Source organism: Humulus lupulus, chromosome X, assembly GCF_963169125.1.
Source record: "Humulus lupulus chromosome X, drHumLupu1.1, whole genome shotgun sequence".
In the NCBI taxonomy this organism is placed as follows: Eukaryota; Viridiplantae; Streptophyta; class Magnoliopsida; order Rosales; family Cannabaceae; genus Humulus; species Humulus lupulus.
The window spans coordinates 217,570,082-217,586,265 of NC_084802.1; the positions used below are offsets into that span (position 1 = coordinate 217,570,082).

At 35.4% G+C, this 16,184-nt stretch overlaps 1 protein-coding gene and 1 non-coding gene across 3 annotated transcripts; one reads left to right on the top strand and one right to left on the bottom strand.

Annotated features, from left to right (window-relative positions):
- Positions 1 to 3,268: 3,268 nt before the first annotated feature.
- Positions 3,269 to 3,375, top strand: LOC133807910 (small nucleolar RNA R71). Its single transcript, XR_009879794.1, has one exon. It is a non-coding gene; the product is annotated as a small nucleolar RNA R71 (small nucleolar RNA).
- Positions 3,376 to 10,530: 7,155 nt separating this feature from the next.
- On the bottom strand, positions 10,531 to 15,616 carry LOC133804488 (uncharacterized). Of its 2 annotated transcripts, none has more exons than XM_062242645.1 (9): positions 15,127 to 15,616; positions 14,841 to 15,025; positions 13,573 to 13,652; positions 13,199 to 13,483; positions 13,048 to 13,106; positions 12,917 to 12,953; positions 12,764 to 12,835; positions 12,305 to 12,629; positions 10,531 to 11,071 (listed from the first exon to the last, which is right to left on the bottom strand). In XM_062242645.1, exons 1-9 carry the CDS (start codon positions 15,248 to 15,250, stop codon positions 10,685 to 10,687), a joined length of 1,554 nt encoding a protein of 517 aa, XP_062098629.1. In that variant the 5' UTR covers positions 15,251 to 15,616; the 3' UTR covers positions 10,531 to 10,684. The 2 variants fall into 2 exon arrangements, with proteins under 2 accessions (XP_062098629.1, XP_062098628.1); XM_062242644.1 differs by having other exon boundaries at positions 13,573 to 13,757; positions 15,127 to 15,605.
- Between the last annotated feature and the right edge of the window lie 568 nt (positions 15,617 to 16,184).

The following is a 16,184-nucleotide window of genomic DNA, read 5'->3' on the forward strand; positions in this document are numbered from 1 at the left end:
TGAGTCTTGGTTTGGCATCCTCCTTTGCAATAAGATACTTCATGGGGGAATGGTCCGTGTACACCACAACCTTAGTCCCAACAAGGTATGCTCTTAACTTTTCAAAAGCAAATACCACGGCCAAAAGTTCCTTCTCCGTGGTAATGTAGTTCAATTGAGCATCAGCTAGTGTCCTGCTTGCATAATATATGGAATGAAACACCTTCTCCTTTCTTTGGCCAAGTACAGCTCCTACAGCAAAATCACTTGCATCACACATAAGCTCAAAAGGAAGGGACCAATCGGGAGCTACAATAATAGGGGCGGATACAAGAGCCTTCTTCAATGTTACAAATGCATGTTGACACTCATTAGTGAACTCAAAAGCTCGATTTTGCTCAAGTAAAGAACAAAGAGGCTTAGAGATTTTTGAGAAATCTTTTATAAACCTCCTATAGAAATCTGCATGCCTCAAGAAACTTCGAATTTCCTTGACTATAGTAGGTGGTGTCAACTTCTCAATGACTTCAATCTTGGCTCTATCTACCTCAATGCCTTTGTTAGAAATCCGATGACCCAATACAATGCCTTCTTGCACCATAAAATGGCACTTTTCCCAATTAAGCACCAAGTGTGTTTCTTCACATCTCTCTAATACTTTCTCAACATTAGCCAAGCAAACATCATAAGATTCACCAAACACCAAAAAATAATCCATAAACACCTCAAGAGTTTTCTCCACCATATCTAAAAAAATAGCCATCTTACAACGTTGAAACGTAGCGGGAGCATTACATAACCCAAATGGCATCCTCCGAAAAGCAAATGCCTCATATGGGCAAGTAAAAATTGTCTTTCCTTGATCTTCAGGAACAATAGAAATTTGATTGTAGCCCAAATACCCATCAAGAAAGCAATAACACTCCTTCCCCGCTAATCTATCAAGCATTTGATCAATAAAAAGCAGTGGAAAGTGATCTTTTCTTGTTGCCTTATTTAGCTTCCGATAATCCATACAAACATGCCAACATGTCACCATTCTTGTGGGAATCAACTCATTGTTATCATTAGCTACCACTGTGACTCCACCTTTCTTGGGAACACATTGAATTGGGCTGACCTAAGAACTATCTGAAATTGGGTAAATAATACCAGCATTAAGACACTTAATCACCTCCTTTTTTACCACTTCCTTCATAATGAGATTTAGCCTTCGTTGTTTCTCAACAGAGTTGCTACAACAATCTTCCAGCGGAATCTTATGCATACAATGTGAGGGACTTATACCCCTTATATCCGCCATAGTCCAACCAATAGCCTTCTTGTATTTCTTCAACACCTCAAGCAACATATTCACTTTTCAACTCCCAACAACGCAGAAACAATCACGGGAAAAGTCTCTTCACAACCCAAATAAGCATACTTCAAATGACTAGGCAAGGGCTTTAATTCCAACTTTGGTGGTTCTTGAATAGATGGCTTGGAAGACTTGAAATTTCTTTCCGATAACTCTAAGGACTCAAAATTCCTTCCAAATTTAGTAAAAGGTTGCTTGGATTCCACCCATGTAACTTGAGTTTCTTCCTCTTCACTTATTTCTTCAAGCTCTTCAAGTGAAATAACCCTCATTCCCTCTTTATAAGTTTCTTTTTGCAATTTTTCAGCCACAATAGCATCAATCACACTCCAAGAAGAGCACTCCTCAACCTCATCCGGAAACTTCATAGCATTGAACACATTGAAAGCCACTTGTTGGTCATTCACCCTCATAGTAAGCTCTCATTTTTTAACATCAATCAAAGTCCTTCCGGTAGCAAGAAATTGTCTCCCCAAAATTATTGGAACATCTTTATCCGCTTCATAATCAAGAATAATTAAATCCACCGGAAAGATAAACTTATCAACTTGCACAAGTACATCTTCAATCTTGCCTTCTGGGTGTGCCATAGAGTGATCCACTAATTTCAAAGTGACAGTGGTTGGTCTTGCTTATCCAATTCCCAACTTCTTGAGAATCGACATGGGCATCAAGTTAATACTAGCCCCTAAATCACAAAGTGCTCTACCAACATCTCTACCACCAATAGAACAAGGAATTGTAAAACTGTCTGGATCCTTCAATTTAGGAGGAATTTTATTCTTCAAAATAGCACTACAACCTTCAGTTAAAGCCACGGTTTCAAATTCACCAAGCCTCCTCTTCTTTGTCAAAATATCCTTAAAAAACTTCACATATTTGGGCATTTGTTCCAAAGCTTCCACCAGAGGTATATTGATGTCGAGCTGCGGAATTGACCATCTTGTTGCCACTTTTGAAACCATGGAGGAAATGGTGGAGGTGGCTTGGTAATTAGCTTTTTAGATGCATTTTGCTAAGGAATTGATGCAGCATTTGCTTCACAATTAGCATTTGACATATTTGAACTTCCAACTCTTTCTCCCTTTTCCACACTACTTTGGAATGAAGTGAGCTCATTTCTGCTTCTATATTTTTACCACTCCTCAAGGTGACCGCCTTGCAATGCTCTTTACCTTCTCTCATTGGATTTTCGGTATCACTAGGCAAGGTGCCTTGTGGTCTATTCCTCAATTCATTAGCTACCTGTCTCATTTGAATCTCTAGGTTCCTCAAAGACACTGCTTGACTTTGAATCACTGCATCATTCTTGGCCATATATTCTTTCATCAAATTCTCCAAAGAGCTTGTTTGAGAAACTTGGGAGGAGGTGGTTGAGCTCTTGGTTGTTGTTGAGAAAAACCTAGTAGATAAGTAGGCTTGTTTGGCATAGCTGCACCACTTGAACTAGCCCCTTGACCTACCCAAGAAAATTTTGGATGATTCCTCCAACCCATATTATAAGAGTTAGAATAAGGATTGTTGTGTTTGGAATTTTGATTCCTCCAGTAACAAACTGAAGAGGGATTAGATGGACAACTATCAAATGTATGCCCATCTCCACAATAAACACAAGAGACCTCTGCTACTTGGCCCATAGGAGCTGGTTGTAAGTTACCCCCCATACTCATGGTCTTCAAAAGGTTGGTCATAAATGAAACTTGAGCGGTCAAAGTTGTCAAAGCATCTACTTCATGAATACCCGCTACTTTCCTTCCCGTTAGGACTCTAGCATTAGACCACTGGTAATTATTGTTAGTAATCCGCTCCAAAATCTCATATGCTTCATAGTAGGACTTAGAAAGAATAGCCCCATTTGCCGAAGCATCCAAAACCATGTGTGTGGAGGAAATGAAACCATTATAAAAAGTCTCCATTTTAATGCAATTTAAGATACCATGATGTGGGCACTTCCTCAATAACTCTTTGAACCTCTCTCAAGCATCACACACCGAGTCATCCTCCAACTATTGAAAAGAAATAATCTCATTCCGAAACTTGGCATTTTTCGTTGGAGGGGAATACTTCATCAAAAATTTCTCAGCTAGCTCATGCCAAGTAGTAATTGAGTTGAAAGGAAGTGTATTGAGCCAAGCTCTAGCTTTGTCCCTTAAAGAAAAAGGGAACAATTTCAACCTCAAGGCCTCTTTAGTAATGCCTTGCAACTTAAAGGAATCGCTCACCTCCAAAAATGAACGAAGACGGAGATGAGGATCCTCTGTAGGCAGCCCACTAAATTGACCCACTGTATGCAACATTTGAAACATCACAGGCTTCAACTCAAATTGAGCTACTTGAATTTCAAGCCTAACAATACCAGAATTCAGCTCATTAAACATTGGGGCAGCATACTCTCTTATGGCCTTTTCTATATCATCGGCCATAACAATTGCATTAGCAACATTCAAAGCATTGGCTGCTTCATTAAAAACTCCAACAGTCGCATTAAGCATGGATTAAGCTCTAATTTCCTCAACCCCTTCACCTTTTTGAGCCATAGCAAGGTGAAGTTGATCCCGAAGTTCCCTTAGCATTCTTCGAAATGTACGTTCAATCTCAAGGTCAATAGGGGCTAGCTCAAAGTCTTGATGTTCATTCATGCAATGGAATCAATCTAGCAAAGCACAAGAACAAGCAAAAGAGAATAGTACAAACTAAGAAAAACAAATTGCAAAGTAATTAATAATACAAAAAATTTTAATTTCACTCCCCTGCAACGGCGCCAAAAACTTGTTGTGATATTTTTTTATCAATTATGTGCAAGTGTACACAGTCACAAAACAAGTAATAAAGTGATAAGTTGAGTATCATCTCCACAGGGATCGCAAATTAAAACTAAACATACAAATTAATTACCAAACAATTGCAAAAGTAACCAAATTAAATTGTTTTGATTTTGTAAACTAAAACTACTTGGAATCAATTAAAAATGCTCAAAAATAAACTGCAATGCTAATCTAAAAGTGAGGTAAAATTATTTGGTTGAAATAGGCTTGAATTATTAAATCCCTCTATTTCAAATGACATGTATGTTTTCGCTGCAGAAAAATCTCAGCAAAATTACCCATAGTTAACAAGAATTCAAAACAGGCTCATAGAAATTTTCCAAACCCTATGGTATTAATGCTTTCACCTAATTTTACATACTCCTATGCCAATCAAGTTTAAGAACCCAGAATTAAGCATCGATTCATAATGGTTACACAAGGCAAATAATACATTCCTATGCTATTCACAAACATAACCTAACAAGATTATTCACTTGTGTCATTCAAATATATCCATTATATTCAAACTTTCAAGCACAAATATAACTCAATATATTGCCAAGGGTGGCCAAACAACAACAAGAATTCATCAATAAGCATATTTGAATGAACAATGGGTAAATTGCTAAAATAAAGTGCTAGAAAATTAGAATTAAGACATAGAGTTCATTAATAATCCAAGCCTCAAAATATCTAGTTCATGGCTAAAATAAGAAACACAAATAAAAAATTAAATATGTCCATGAGAGTTAAAATACCAATTACAAAGAGAAAATAGGAAAGAAATGACAAACAAAGTAGAAGAAAAGCCCAAAAATGATGATGAAATCAATGCTCATCTATTCATCTACGTCTTTGTTCTCCTCCCTTCTTTGTACTGCTGAAAACCTTCTGTACTTCCTGGTTCTCTCTATCTCAAAGATGGCTTAATTGGGTAAATGGAGGTTGTCCTTCCTTTTCTTTCAGCTAGGGTACAAAACCATTTTCACCAAAGTACAAAATTGCCCTCTATGCCTCCCACTCATGATACTCTCCATTCTTCCAGAATTTTCTTCTTTGAAATGCAGACAAAACTCTGATTTTTGCCACCTCATCACCCTTTGACAAGTCAATTAATGACATGCCACATGTTGCTCCCTTATATGTTGAATTCTCCTCTTTCAATCCTGCTGAAAAATGCTCCAGCAAAACCTGATATTTCAGCACAAAATAAACAATTAGGAGCCATTTCACTTTTCATTGTTTTCTTTGGAAAAATTCATGCATAAACTCCTAATTTTTTACTTTCAGCTCTAAAACACAAAAAAGGACTCAAGAACACAAACAGGAAAGAAAATAACTAGAAAATAACAAAAATACACAAACATCACTCAACCTAATTCTATATTAATAAGCTTAAAAGTATGAAAAATAGCTCTTTATTCAAGAGTTATCACTTCTCTTGAGCCAAGGAATAAAATGAGCAAGGACCCAAGGCCTCATCACCACCTTATAAAAAAGGGAGCGCCTAGGTGGCTCCCTACCACTGCCAGCGGACGGATTACTAAGGCGGGACCTACTAGCGTGCGATGGAAAAGGAAATGCTCAATGTTCAAGATGACTCCTAAAATTGGGAAAATCATGAATGGCACCGAAAAGAGGCAATGCACAGGCTTACATAACAGACGCTCGAGACCCTGTCGCCGATCGCCGTTGGACACCTCACCGATGGCGACCACGCCCAGCTATAGTGAAAAGACGTGAGAAAAAAGATTCCCTAACTCTGGGTCAGACCACACGGGTACAGGCTAAGCAGCCATCCCATCACCAGTCGCAGACATTAGATCACTGATCAACCTCTAAACTCTACACAATAATGGTTGTACAGATCCACATTAATCGGGAATCTGCTGCCTATAAATCTGGGTTACCCATGCACCACCAGAAAAAATGATATGCTCGAGAAATCAAGCATATCTTCTCTATGTTCAACACTACACTACCCATGCAATTTCTCTCAAAGTAAATGGTCAAAATTCTAGTACAAGTGAGAAAGCGAAAATGGAGGAGAAGCCAACTCCCTCCATGAAGAGTAATCAGTGTTGAGCAAATCCGGGGGAATGACATGCTAGCTGGCGCGAAGACCAAACATGTCCGAGCATGCGGCCAGAAGAAGTTGTTCCCTAAGTGGCTTCATAACCAGGATGTCGCCCCAACATGGCCTCAGTGCAGTCGCGAGGATGAGGGAATGGAAAGACCGGGGAGTCCCCGCTACCCAAGGAACTCGCCATACTGCCCAGTCGTGCACAAGTCGTTGATGAAGGTTGCGCCCTACTTGAAGACAAGTCACTCGAAATGAAAAATGCCGCTCCGCTGTGACTTGAATATCTCCCCCCGGAAATAGACAAAGTCGATGGCCGCCCCATGGGTCCCGGCTTCCACCTTTCTTTCTGCTGGCTCCCTCAGTACAAGGAGCCTAAATCAGAGGATGCACTAAGAGGACTTCCTAACGGCTATGGATGAGAACGGATTACTTAGTGAAAATTTCCAATTCCACCTCATCCCGCTCGACGACTTCCCCAACCGAAGGAGTCAAAGCCGGAAGAAATCCAGTGACGACAAAGTGACAAACTACAGCATGCGAACAACCCCCTCGCCTATGTAAGTCAGCCCCACTCCTGCATGGAGCCTGAATTGGGGGGGTAAATGTTATACCAAAAATTCAACACTGCCACATGGCTGCCCGCGAGATGATGATGTGTCAAGACAAAGTGGCAAGGCACAATAGTCGCCACCAGCCGCCATGAGGAGTGGCCCTCACCACTCTCCCAACACTTAGGAAGAGGCGGGACTCTCCAGAGTTGGCCTACTTCTCCCATCGTGTAAAGCCAAATGATCCATAGATGGCTACACTGGCACCAATCATAAGAAGAAAAGGACCCTAGCAAATCGCTCTCGCTGGTCACACAAGCTAGACTAATACACACCACAAGACCCAGCTAAATCGCCATGAGCCATAGCAGGTCGCCCAAGACCCTCGGGCAGTCGCCAGACGTGGTCATCAATCGCCAGCCGTGGTCATTAATCGCCAGCCGTGGTCGTCAATCACAAGCCCTTAATCTTCATGCAAGTCAAGCTTTCTTAATGAAGACCTTGGAGAAAACTAGTGATCTTGTGAGTTAGAGAGAGAGTGGTGAGTGATCAATCCACCAAAAACTCAAATGAACCTTTTAAATAATATATGAACCCTCATTAGTCTCAACCAATTAGATTAGAGCATTTTAAACTAAGTCTTGGAGCCAAAACACATAATTTTATGGTCATGTACGGACCACCCAGGCGATGCGATGCCACCATGAAGGCGATGCATCGCCTGCTTGGGGGTTTGTCTCCCAGACGATGTGTTGCCTCCTACAGGCGACGCAACGCATGTACCATTGATTTGACGCCCCAAACTTACCCCAAAATGTCTCCAAATGCCTCCAAAATTTTTTAGTACTCTTATATACTCTAAAGAAACGCTTTGGACCCAAAAGTCAACCCGCTCATGTTGACTTTAGTGAAATCGTTATGGTTTTTTCACCTCTTCGTGTCTAACCAATTTCACTATGTATTTAACCAATCATAAAACTTATAACACAGTGATTAAAAATTTAAAATCACCATCATTGCTCTCTCTCAATCACACAATCTCTGGTTCTATCCTTTGTCTACTTACCCTGTAAAAGAATTATTTCTCCTCCTCCCTCACTTTATATGTATTTGTATGTATAAGTAAATAGATCATTGTTTCTTGCTTCTCCTATATTTTGTCATCTAAGATGATAATGTAATTCACTCTTTTCAAAATTTGGTGTGCATCTGTCAACTGTAACAATTTGTTGGTTACAAAAAATATCTTCTTTATAATGATCTTACCAAAAACAATTATTTTTTTATATAATACTAAAATATTATTAACAAATTGAAATTTAAAAATAATAATAAAATAAAAAATACGTCTCAAATAATAAAAATATGTTTCTTGAAAAAAAATTCTTAGTGCTTTACTCATAACATTTTATCTAGAAGTCTGATTTCAATGAATTAGTTACTATTAGAAATATAATTGAAAATTTTATAAGTTTGTGTGAAATAGTATTTTTTTTTTTTTTTTTTTAGATTCACATTATTTAGGGTTAAAAAACTGGTGTAAGTTAAAGGTTTGGTTAATTACGAAATTTGACAAAACTTTCTCAATGTTTTAGTCATAACTTTCGACACAAGAGTCCAATTTCAATGAATTAGATACTGTTAGAAAATTACTTGAAAAATCTATCACTTTGTGTGAAATATTATATTTCAAACTTGCATTATTTTGATGTCAAAAACTAGTCGTAAGTTATATGTTTAGTTAATTACAAAATTTCACTTTTATTTAAAATTTGAAGTTATTTGATTTGATGTCATATTAAAATTATCTTTATTTGAGTTTTTTTTTAAATTTAGAATACAAAATAATAATGATAATAAAATGAAAAATACCAGTTTGACCCCTGTGTTTTGCCCAAATACTCAATCGGCCCATGTGTTTTGTTAGATGACAAAACGGACCATGTGTTTTGCAAAATGAAACAAAATGATACCCTGAACCCGATTTTGGTCAAACAAATTTTCAATATATCTAAAATACCCTTGATTTTATCAATTATTTTTTTATGAATTGGGGCAAAATACAGGGGTCAAATTGGGAAAATGTGCAGCTACCACCTAACAATGTTAGAGGCGTTTCCCCTGACAAAATAGTGAGATGACATTCCTCACAATGGGCCAACCAAGATACGCTAGAGCCCATCAGCTCATTTACTACGTGAATGTTCATTTATCATGTAATAAATCCTCATTAAGGGAGAATAATTATAATCAACTCCAATTAGTGAGCTTAATTGCCCCAGCAGCCTATAAATAGGGTTAGGACAAACATTATAAAGGATCCAATTCTTATCTTCAAAGTGAGCATATACGCTGCCTAAAACTCCTAGAGAACATGTAAAAATCATGTGTTTTAAATTTTAGTTTAATTAGTTGTTAGTTGAAAAGCTAGTCAACACATAGAATTTGTATATATATATATATATATATATATTTATATAAAAGTTCATGTAGAGAGGCTTATATGTTGAACATGAAAACAAAAACTAAAAATTTTAATTTTCGTTTTCCTTTTCGTTTTCTGTACAATAGTCTTAATATTTTAGTCATAAATTTCAATCAGTGTTTTAAACATATTATTTTATTATTAATGATATTGTTTATTTATTTAAAATTTATATGATAATTAAAAAATATAATAAAAATAAAATTTTCAAATAAAGCTAAGTAAATTTACCTAGTGTATAAATATATATCTACAAAGTAAAACTTCTATATAATAATAGATTTGGGACCATACTAATTTTATTCTAATTGAGATATTATAACTGAATAGAGGTATTGGTACAAAAAAATTTCAAACACCTAAAAGTATCAACTTTAACAACAATAACAATAAAGCTCCCTAATAATTATTACATATTTAAAGGTAACTTTAGTAATTCAAATGTAAAATAAATCCTTGATTTTCTTATTTGTGTACAAATAAATAACATAATATATATATATATATATTTGATTGTATATATAATTATTACTATATAGATGCATATTTTCTCAATGCGAGACTTAAAAAATGTATAACTAATTATATTTTAAAAGATATTCTTATTTATAACTAGCTCAAATTGATACTAAATTTTTTTATAATAAAAGAGAAATTATTTTTATATGGAGTATTTTTATATAGATGTTTATTGTATGTATAATTTTGAACAAAAAGTTTGATTTTAAAGCGATAAGGTGCTCAACGGAAAATTTTAAATATATATATATTGTCATTATAATTGCGTATCGTACAAGAAAAAATAAGTATAATATATTTGCATTGATTAAGAAAATGAAGCAGTTGTATAAATTTAATAAATAAAACAGGGTTATGATGCTTGTTAACATGTTGGATAAGATATAGCCCAAAACGTTGGAGGGCTCTTTAAAAGTTGGTACTTAATTCTCACATGACATGGCTGTATTTAGAGTGACCAATTGACTGCCACCTAGCGACATGTTTTGGATTTTGGAAGCACAACAAAATGCTTTCTTTAATTTAAGCTCTTCTGCCACGTTGTTTGATTTTCATAATTTCTTAGACCTTACTTGCATTAAATATGTGTAGATCTAACAATTCACACCACCATTGACACAATTCATTAATCTAGTGTCTACATTCACATATCCATGAACGCATGCATGCCATTTGATTTGAAATTTGCAAGTAACCAACTAACTAAATAATTTCAAGGAAAAAAAAAACATTCAACTAACTCTCTCATGTCATAACTAGACAATCTAAACAATAGACAAAAGATGACATTTTATCATACATATTACACTAACGTGAGAAGCCCAGATTTTTTTTTAAAAGAGATAAAAACAGTGCCAAGAATCAGTCTAGAAAGAAAAAGAAAAAAAAAAGCACATTTTGTAAAGGTCAATCTTTTTCTATTTCCACACGGGGGTGGTAACTTGATTGATCATCAGCCGTTGAATGTGTGCCGTAAAGACGTTGACGGCGTTCTCTACCGTAGATGACCCAGAAGACGAGCGACAACATAACTGCAGTAGAAACCATGACCAAACCAATGTATATCCATTTGGTGTATCGTCGTAGAGATGGGCAGTGATCCGAATATATGTCGCTGAAAGTCTCTCTCACGAAGGTGCAGTCTTGTAGATCCGTAAGGAAAGGACCGTAGCTGTTCAGGGCAATACTCATGATTATTCCACTACTCATTTGGTCATAGAACGTTGGCGTCAAACGACCTGTCGTCGTGCATGTCCCGCTCCCTGAAACTTGGCAAACATAATTCGCCCACACCTATAAAAATATACAAAACACAAAACATTTGTTATATTATTTTATATAATATAATTAAATAATGTAACAAAATGTGTTTCTCAGATATTATAACATAATATTAAGAGTTATAAAATTGTACAAGCGGAGATGTTCAATTGTGTAACATATTTTTGGAGTTACAAAATCAGTTACTAATTTGTAACTTCCAAAAAATTATTCAATAAAGTGTAGATTGAGAGTTACACATTTCAAATATTGAATTTCATAAAGTTATAATATTGTATGGTTGTTGAAGATATGTTTTTAACTTTCATTAGGTATATAGAGGTTACAAAATCATGTGGGAAATATATTGGGGCGTTTTGAGAAAATGTGCAAAATTGGGAGGTTTCAACAACCTCCAGGCCGTGATCTAGAGCAGAGACAGAAGCTCATGGCCGCAGCCTGGAATATCCAAGGCTGCAGTCTGAGGGGCTGACAGCCAAATCCAATTTTGCTCTTTGATCAAATTGAACATTTTCAATAGCTAAGTAACTCCAAAATCTTTATTTTAATTCCATAAACACTCAATTAAACATTGGTAACAGCTAAGGGGTTGATGGAATTTGAAATTCAAATGGTCTCATAACTTTATAATAGACTATTTGGTTACTTGTGAATAGGAGTTTTTCATCAATTTTAGCACTTGGCTGAAAAACAATAAGGATTGATAATTTCATATGGCTATTTCCTAAACTTGAGAGTCCCTTAGTGCTACGAGAATAGAGAGAAATAAGTTTTTGGACAAAAATTTCGAAACTTGTTCAAGTCTAGTGATCCCCGCTACTATGGTGTGAGTGTTGGAGTGTTCATCATATTTTTCTCTGGTTCTTCTTTGTTCTTATTTTATTTGTATTGTTATTGTCTTGAGTTTGTAATCCATTTCTCTTCTAGTTCTTCGTATATCTATTGTACTTATATTTTGTGCATTAGAGTTGTAACTTTATTTTATCAATCCTATTGTCCAATTGTATATTTGTATTGAGTTGCAAATTTAGTTTTTATTATTCCATTGAAATATAATATTCTTTAACAAACATAGCATGAATAGAAAATGCTATGTTAGTCCTCCTTGATAAGTGTATTTTCTCCATTTTTTCGCTTCATTAATTTTGCCTACTATAGATATTTAGTTAAGCTAGACCTGAGAAAAATGTGTTACCTCTTGTTAGTGTTTTTGTGTACTACTAAATAAATACTTTGAGCTTTTACCTGAGTGGCGTTGTTCAAGTCCACCTCACCAGCGGTGCAAGTTCGATCAGAGAGGTCATGGTGGAAGGGGTTGCAGAGGAGTGGCACCAATGGACCAGACTGGTTGAAGTAAAGAGGAACGAAGTTTGGCGCGAAGTTTATGTTCGACACATTGGTGAGAACCTCGTTGATCAAATCAACGAGTTGACAAGTGACTTCTTTGCTTTTCAGTGATGTTTCTTGAGCTGTTGCCTTGTCCACACAGGGCAGGATTTCATCTAAGGCTGTGTGAGCTGTGGGGTTCACCGACCACTCGTTCATGGCAACACATGTATCCGCAGCCACACTAGTATGCATATTTATGTTATGTGTTATGAAAGGAGATACAATATGAACTTGAAGCTTTGCATATAACTCAATCGAAACTCAAGTTACAAAAACTAAAGACAAATTTTAGTTACATCAGATAAATAGACTTACTTGTGGAGGAGGAGGAATGTTCCACACAGAATGAAGGTTCCAGTGACTAGTATCCACCCGGTGATCACAAGGCTGCAACATATGGTGGTGTGAATCAATACCGTGAGAATGTAGGTGAATATAGAAAGGAATGTAAGAGTACTGGCATCTCACATGTACACGAGAAGTTGCATCCCAAAAATTGAAAATACTGGAGGAAAAAAAAAACAGAAATGAGAAAACAGTGCTAAAATGTTATAATAACCTGGAAACTGAAACAACTCAGGAATATCAAAGGTTCTTACAGAGTCCTAGAAATGTCAAGACAAGCATGATTGCAGCGACTACGATGAGCGCCAATCTCCTGAATGAGTATAAACATATTGATTTCGTTGTCAACATGAGGTAAACATTGCAAAGAAACAAGTAATAGAAACTCCATAATCTTTCACATACACAGAATCTAAGAGATCCTTTATGTCTTCTGATTTTTTTCTTGTCATGTCTGCAAGGTTACTTGCAGAAGAATTGATCTTCGTTTCAATTTGGTCAATGTCGGACTGAACATTAGATGGCAGAAAAACTTGATCCACTCCAAGCTGCTTAGCTGCAGAAAAATAATCAGAGACATTCCTTAGTTTCCCTACTGTAAAATCAGCCTGATTTCCGACATACTCCAATGTACTAGTTGTACTATGATGAAACTTCTCTTGGCCAGAGTATAACACAACACATCCTATGCTGCAAATGACAACATGAACACATCAACAAATCAACCCCAGAGAACTTAGTGGAAAAGATGGAGAGAGCAGAGAGAGAGAGAGATGTACATTGCTAAGATGGTAAAGAGTGCAAGGAATATAATAGAAAGAGCATAAGCTGTCCGAGAATAGCCATAAGGTCGTCTTTGCTGACAACAAAAGTAACATAGAAGGATGATAGATAAGCACAATCCAAAGCCCAAAAACCAGATGGCAGCAATGGCAAACAATGGGACTGCAGTGTAACCTACAGACTGGATATGCAAAGAAGATTTAGATACAAGAAGGAAAGTACACGAAGAAAAAAATAGCCAAAATTGTAAGCCGAACATCAGTTAAAATGTTATTACAAGAAGGTAAAATGGATTAATAACTTGGGAAATTTTCAAGTAATTTTAAACAAACAAAACCCACAATGGGAAAGCCCCGAAGAAAATTTGCATACCATCAATAACTCCTTTCCTATCCCTTGTTTCTACTAATTAAAGGATTTAGTATCATAGGTTGTTTGGTAAAATTTTTGTTTTTTAATTTTTTAAACACAAAAATGGAAATATTATTTTTATTTTTGTTTTTTATTTTAAAAAAATAAAAATATGTTTGATAACTATTTTTGTTTTTTGTTTTTAAAAATAAAAAATAATAAATGCGTTTAATAATTTTTATTTTTATGTTTTATTTAGCAATATAAAATGAGGTGGTGATTTGAAGAAGAAAAAAAAAAACTAAAAATTTAAAATAATTTAAAAAAATTTTGAAAATGATAATTTTCTATTTTCAAAATTTAATAAATTTTGTTTAAAATTTAAAAAAATAAAAATAGAGTTACCAAACACGGTTTTATGTTTAATTGTCAATTTTTTAATTAATTAAATTTAAAACTGCTTTTTTAATAATTACCAAACAGCACCAAAATATCATACTATTATACTAATCAGATCTCAACATAATTTTGTTGGAATAAATTCCAAGATGTTCCATAACTAACATTTAAGTAAAGAACGTATAGAAAAGTAAGTTGATTAGCATCATTGGAGCTTGCAAAGCATAATGCATCATCCTTTTACATCCAAAACAACATGTTCTGTAATCTAAGTGATAATATCTTGGCATCTTCTGGTGCAAACTCAAAAGTAATGCAAGAACTAAACAAAACTACAACTCAATCAATAACAAAATCGTGCTCTTATTTATTTAATTAATTATTTTAAAGTTGGTCTATTAATTAAAAATTAAGTCGAGCTGTAGCAGAAAACGACAAAAGATTGTCAAACATGAAGAAAACGACGATGACATTTTATTAGAGAGTGGTGTTTGTTTGTGTGTAATGTACTTACAGCCCAGTAATGGTGTTCACTAATATTCCACCCTCTAGTGTACAACTTGAACCCATCAAGAGGATCTTTCCGGCGAGTTCGCTCAGCGGCTAAGACAACCGACGAGTACTCCTCCACAGGAGGCACAAAGGGTCCCTCCACAAACGATATTGTGGGGTTTCCCCACAACTTCTCTGATTCCCAACCTAAACACATTACACACAAAATCAGCCGCGAAAATATCAAGCCATTAGAAAGAAAATATATATATATATAACAATCCTGAGAAACAAACAGAAAATGTGACCTGAAGAAGAGGGTGTTGGGGATATTTGGAAGTAGTGAGAATCTCCATGAGAAAAGGGAAGAGGAAGAAGTAGTGTTATGAGAAAGTTTAGGAAGAGTAGTGAGAGTGAAGTGAAACTTGACATTGCTGTTACAATGAATGAACTCAGTTTGAGAGTGAGCTAGGTAAGAGTGAGTTCTAACTGGTAACGGTTTGGGGGAAAGTGGGAACAGAGGGAGCGCTGGAGACGAAGTCCAATGATTCGCATGCTCACTTTCTTTCTTCTTTTTTGACTTTAGTTCTGGTCATATGTCGGAACCAATTGCGGATTTTTTCCTCACAATAATTTACATTACTGTTAACTATTTTATTTTTTTCAGACAAAAACAAAACAATAACATTGATGGACTACAAAAATGAGCTATTAGCCATTCTTTAGAGTTATATACACTCTTCGAAAAAAATGTTAAAAAATATTCTTAAAAGCATTGAAATTTGGTGGAAAATCATCCAAATTATCGGTTAAATTTTTGGTTGTCTATTCTGCACTTTTTTTTTCATAGAGCATTGTTAAGAAAACCACATACAAATAATGATACAGCATTAAATACTATATTTATTAGGTTATTTATTGGGTGCTTATTGAATGAACCTTACCTCGGCATCAAGTTTCCATTTATGGCACGAAATGTTAGGTTTATAAATTGATGATTAGACACAGTAAAGGATATAGTTCTTATTGAACTCTACTCCAGTAAAGGATGATTCCAATTACACATGAAACGAAAGTCTAAATCTAAATCTACCGCCGAAAGGTAATTTTGTCTTAAGGAAAGGAAATTCAAGCAAAAAAAAACAACAAAATTCAAAAGAATATGCATGTATGTAAGCTGTATAGCAAAACCATAATAATAATAATAATAATTGGGTCCCAGAAAGCGTGTAACGGCTCTCCTCCCAATACACAAAAAAATCTGAAGCACTTTCATCGGTTTTCACTTTAATTAGTTCCCGCCTTGCCCTTTTTATTAATTAATTATAAACAAACTTTTATAATTAATTAACAAATTAAGGGGTGA

Bases quoted from the DNA above. Each gene is read 5' to 3' on its own strand.
- LOC133804488 (XM_062242644.1), bottom strand. From the start codon at position 15,250: ATGTCAAGTTTCACTTCACTCTCACTACTCTTCCTAAACTTTCTCATA. The intron at 12,836-12,916 runs GTGAGATGCCAG...CATATGTTGCAG, and splicing joins ATGCAACTTCTCGTGTACAT to CCTTGTGATCACCGGGTGGA. The intron at 12,630-12,763 runs GTAAGTCTATTT...TATGCATACTAG, and splicing joins ACATTCCTCCTCCTCCACAA to TGTGGCTGCGGATACATGTG.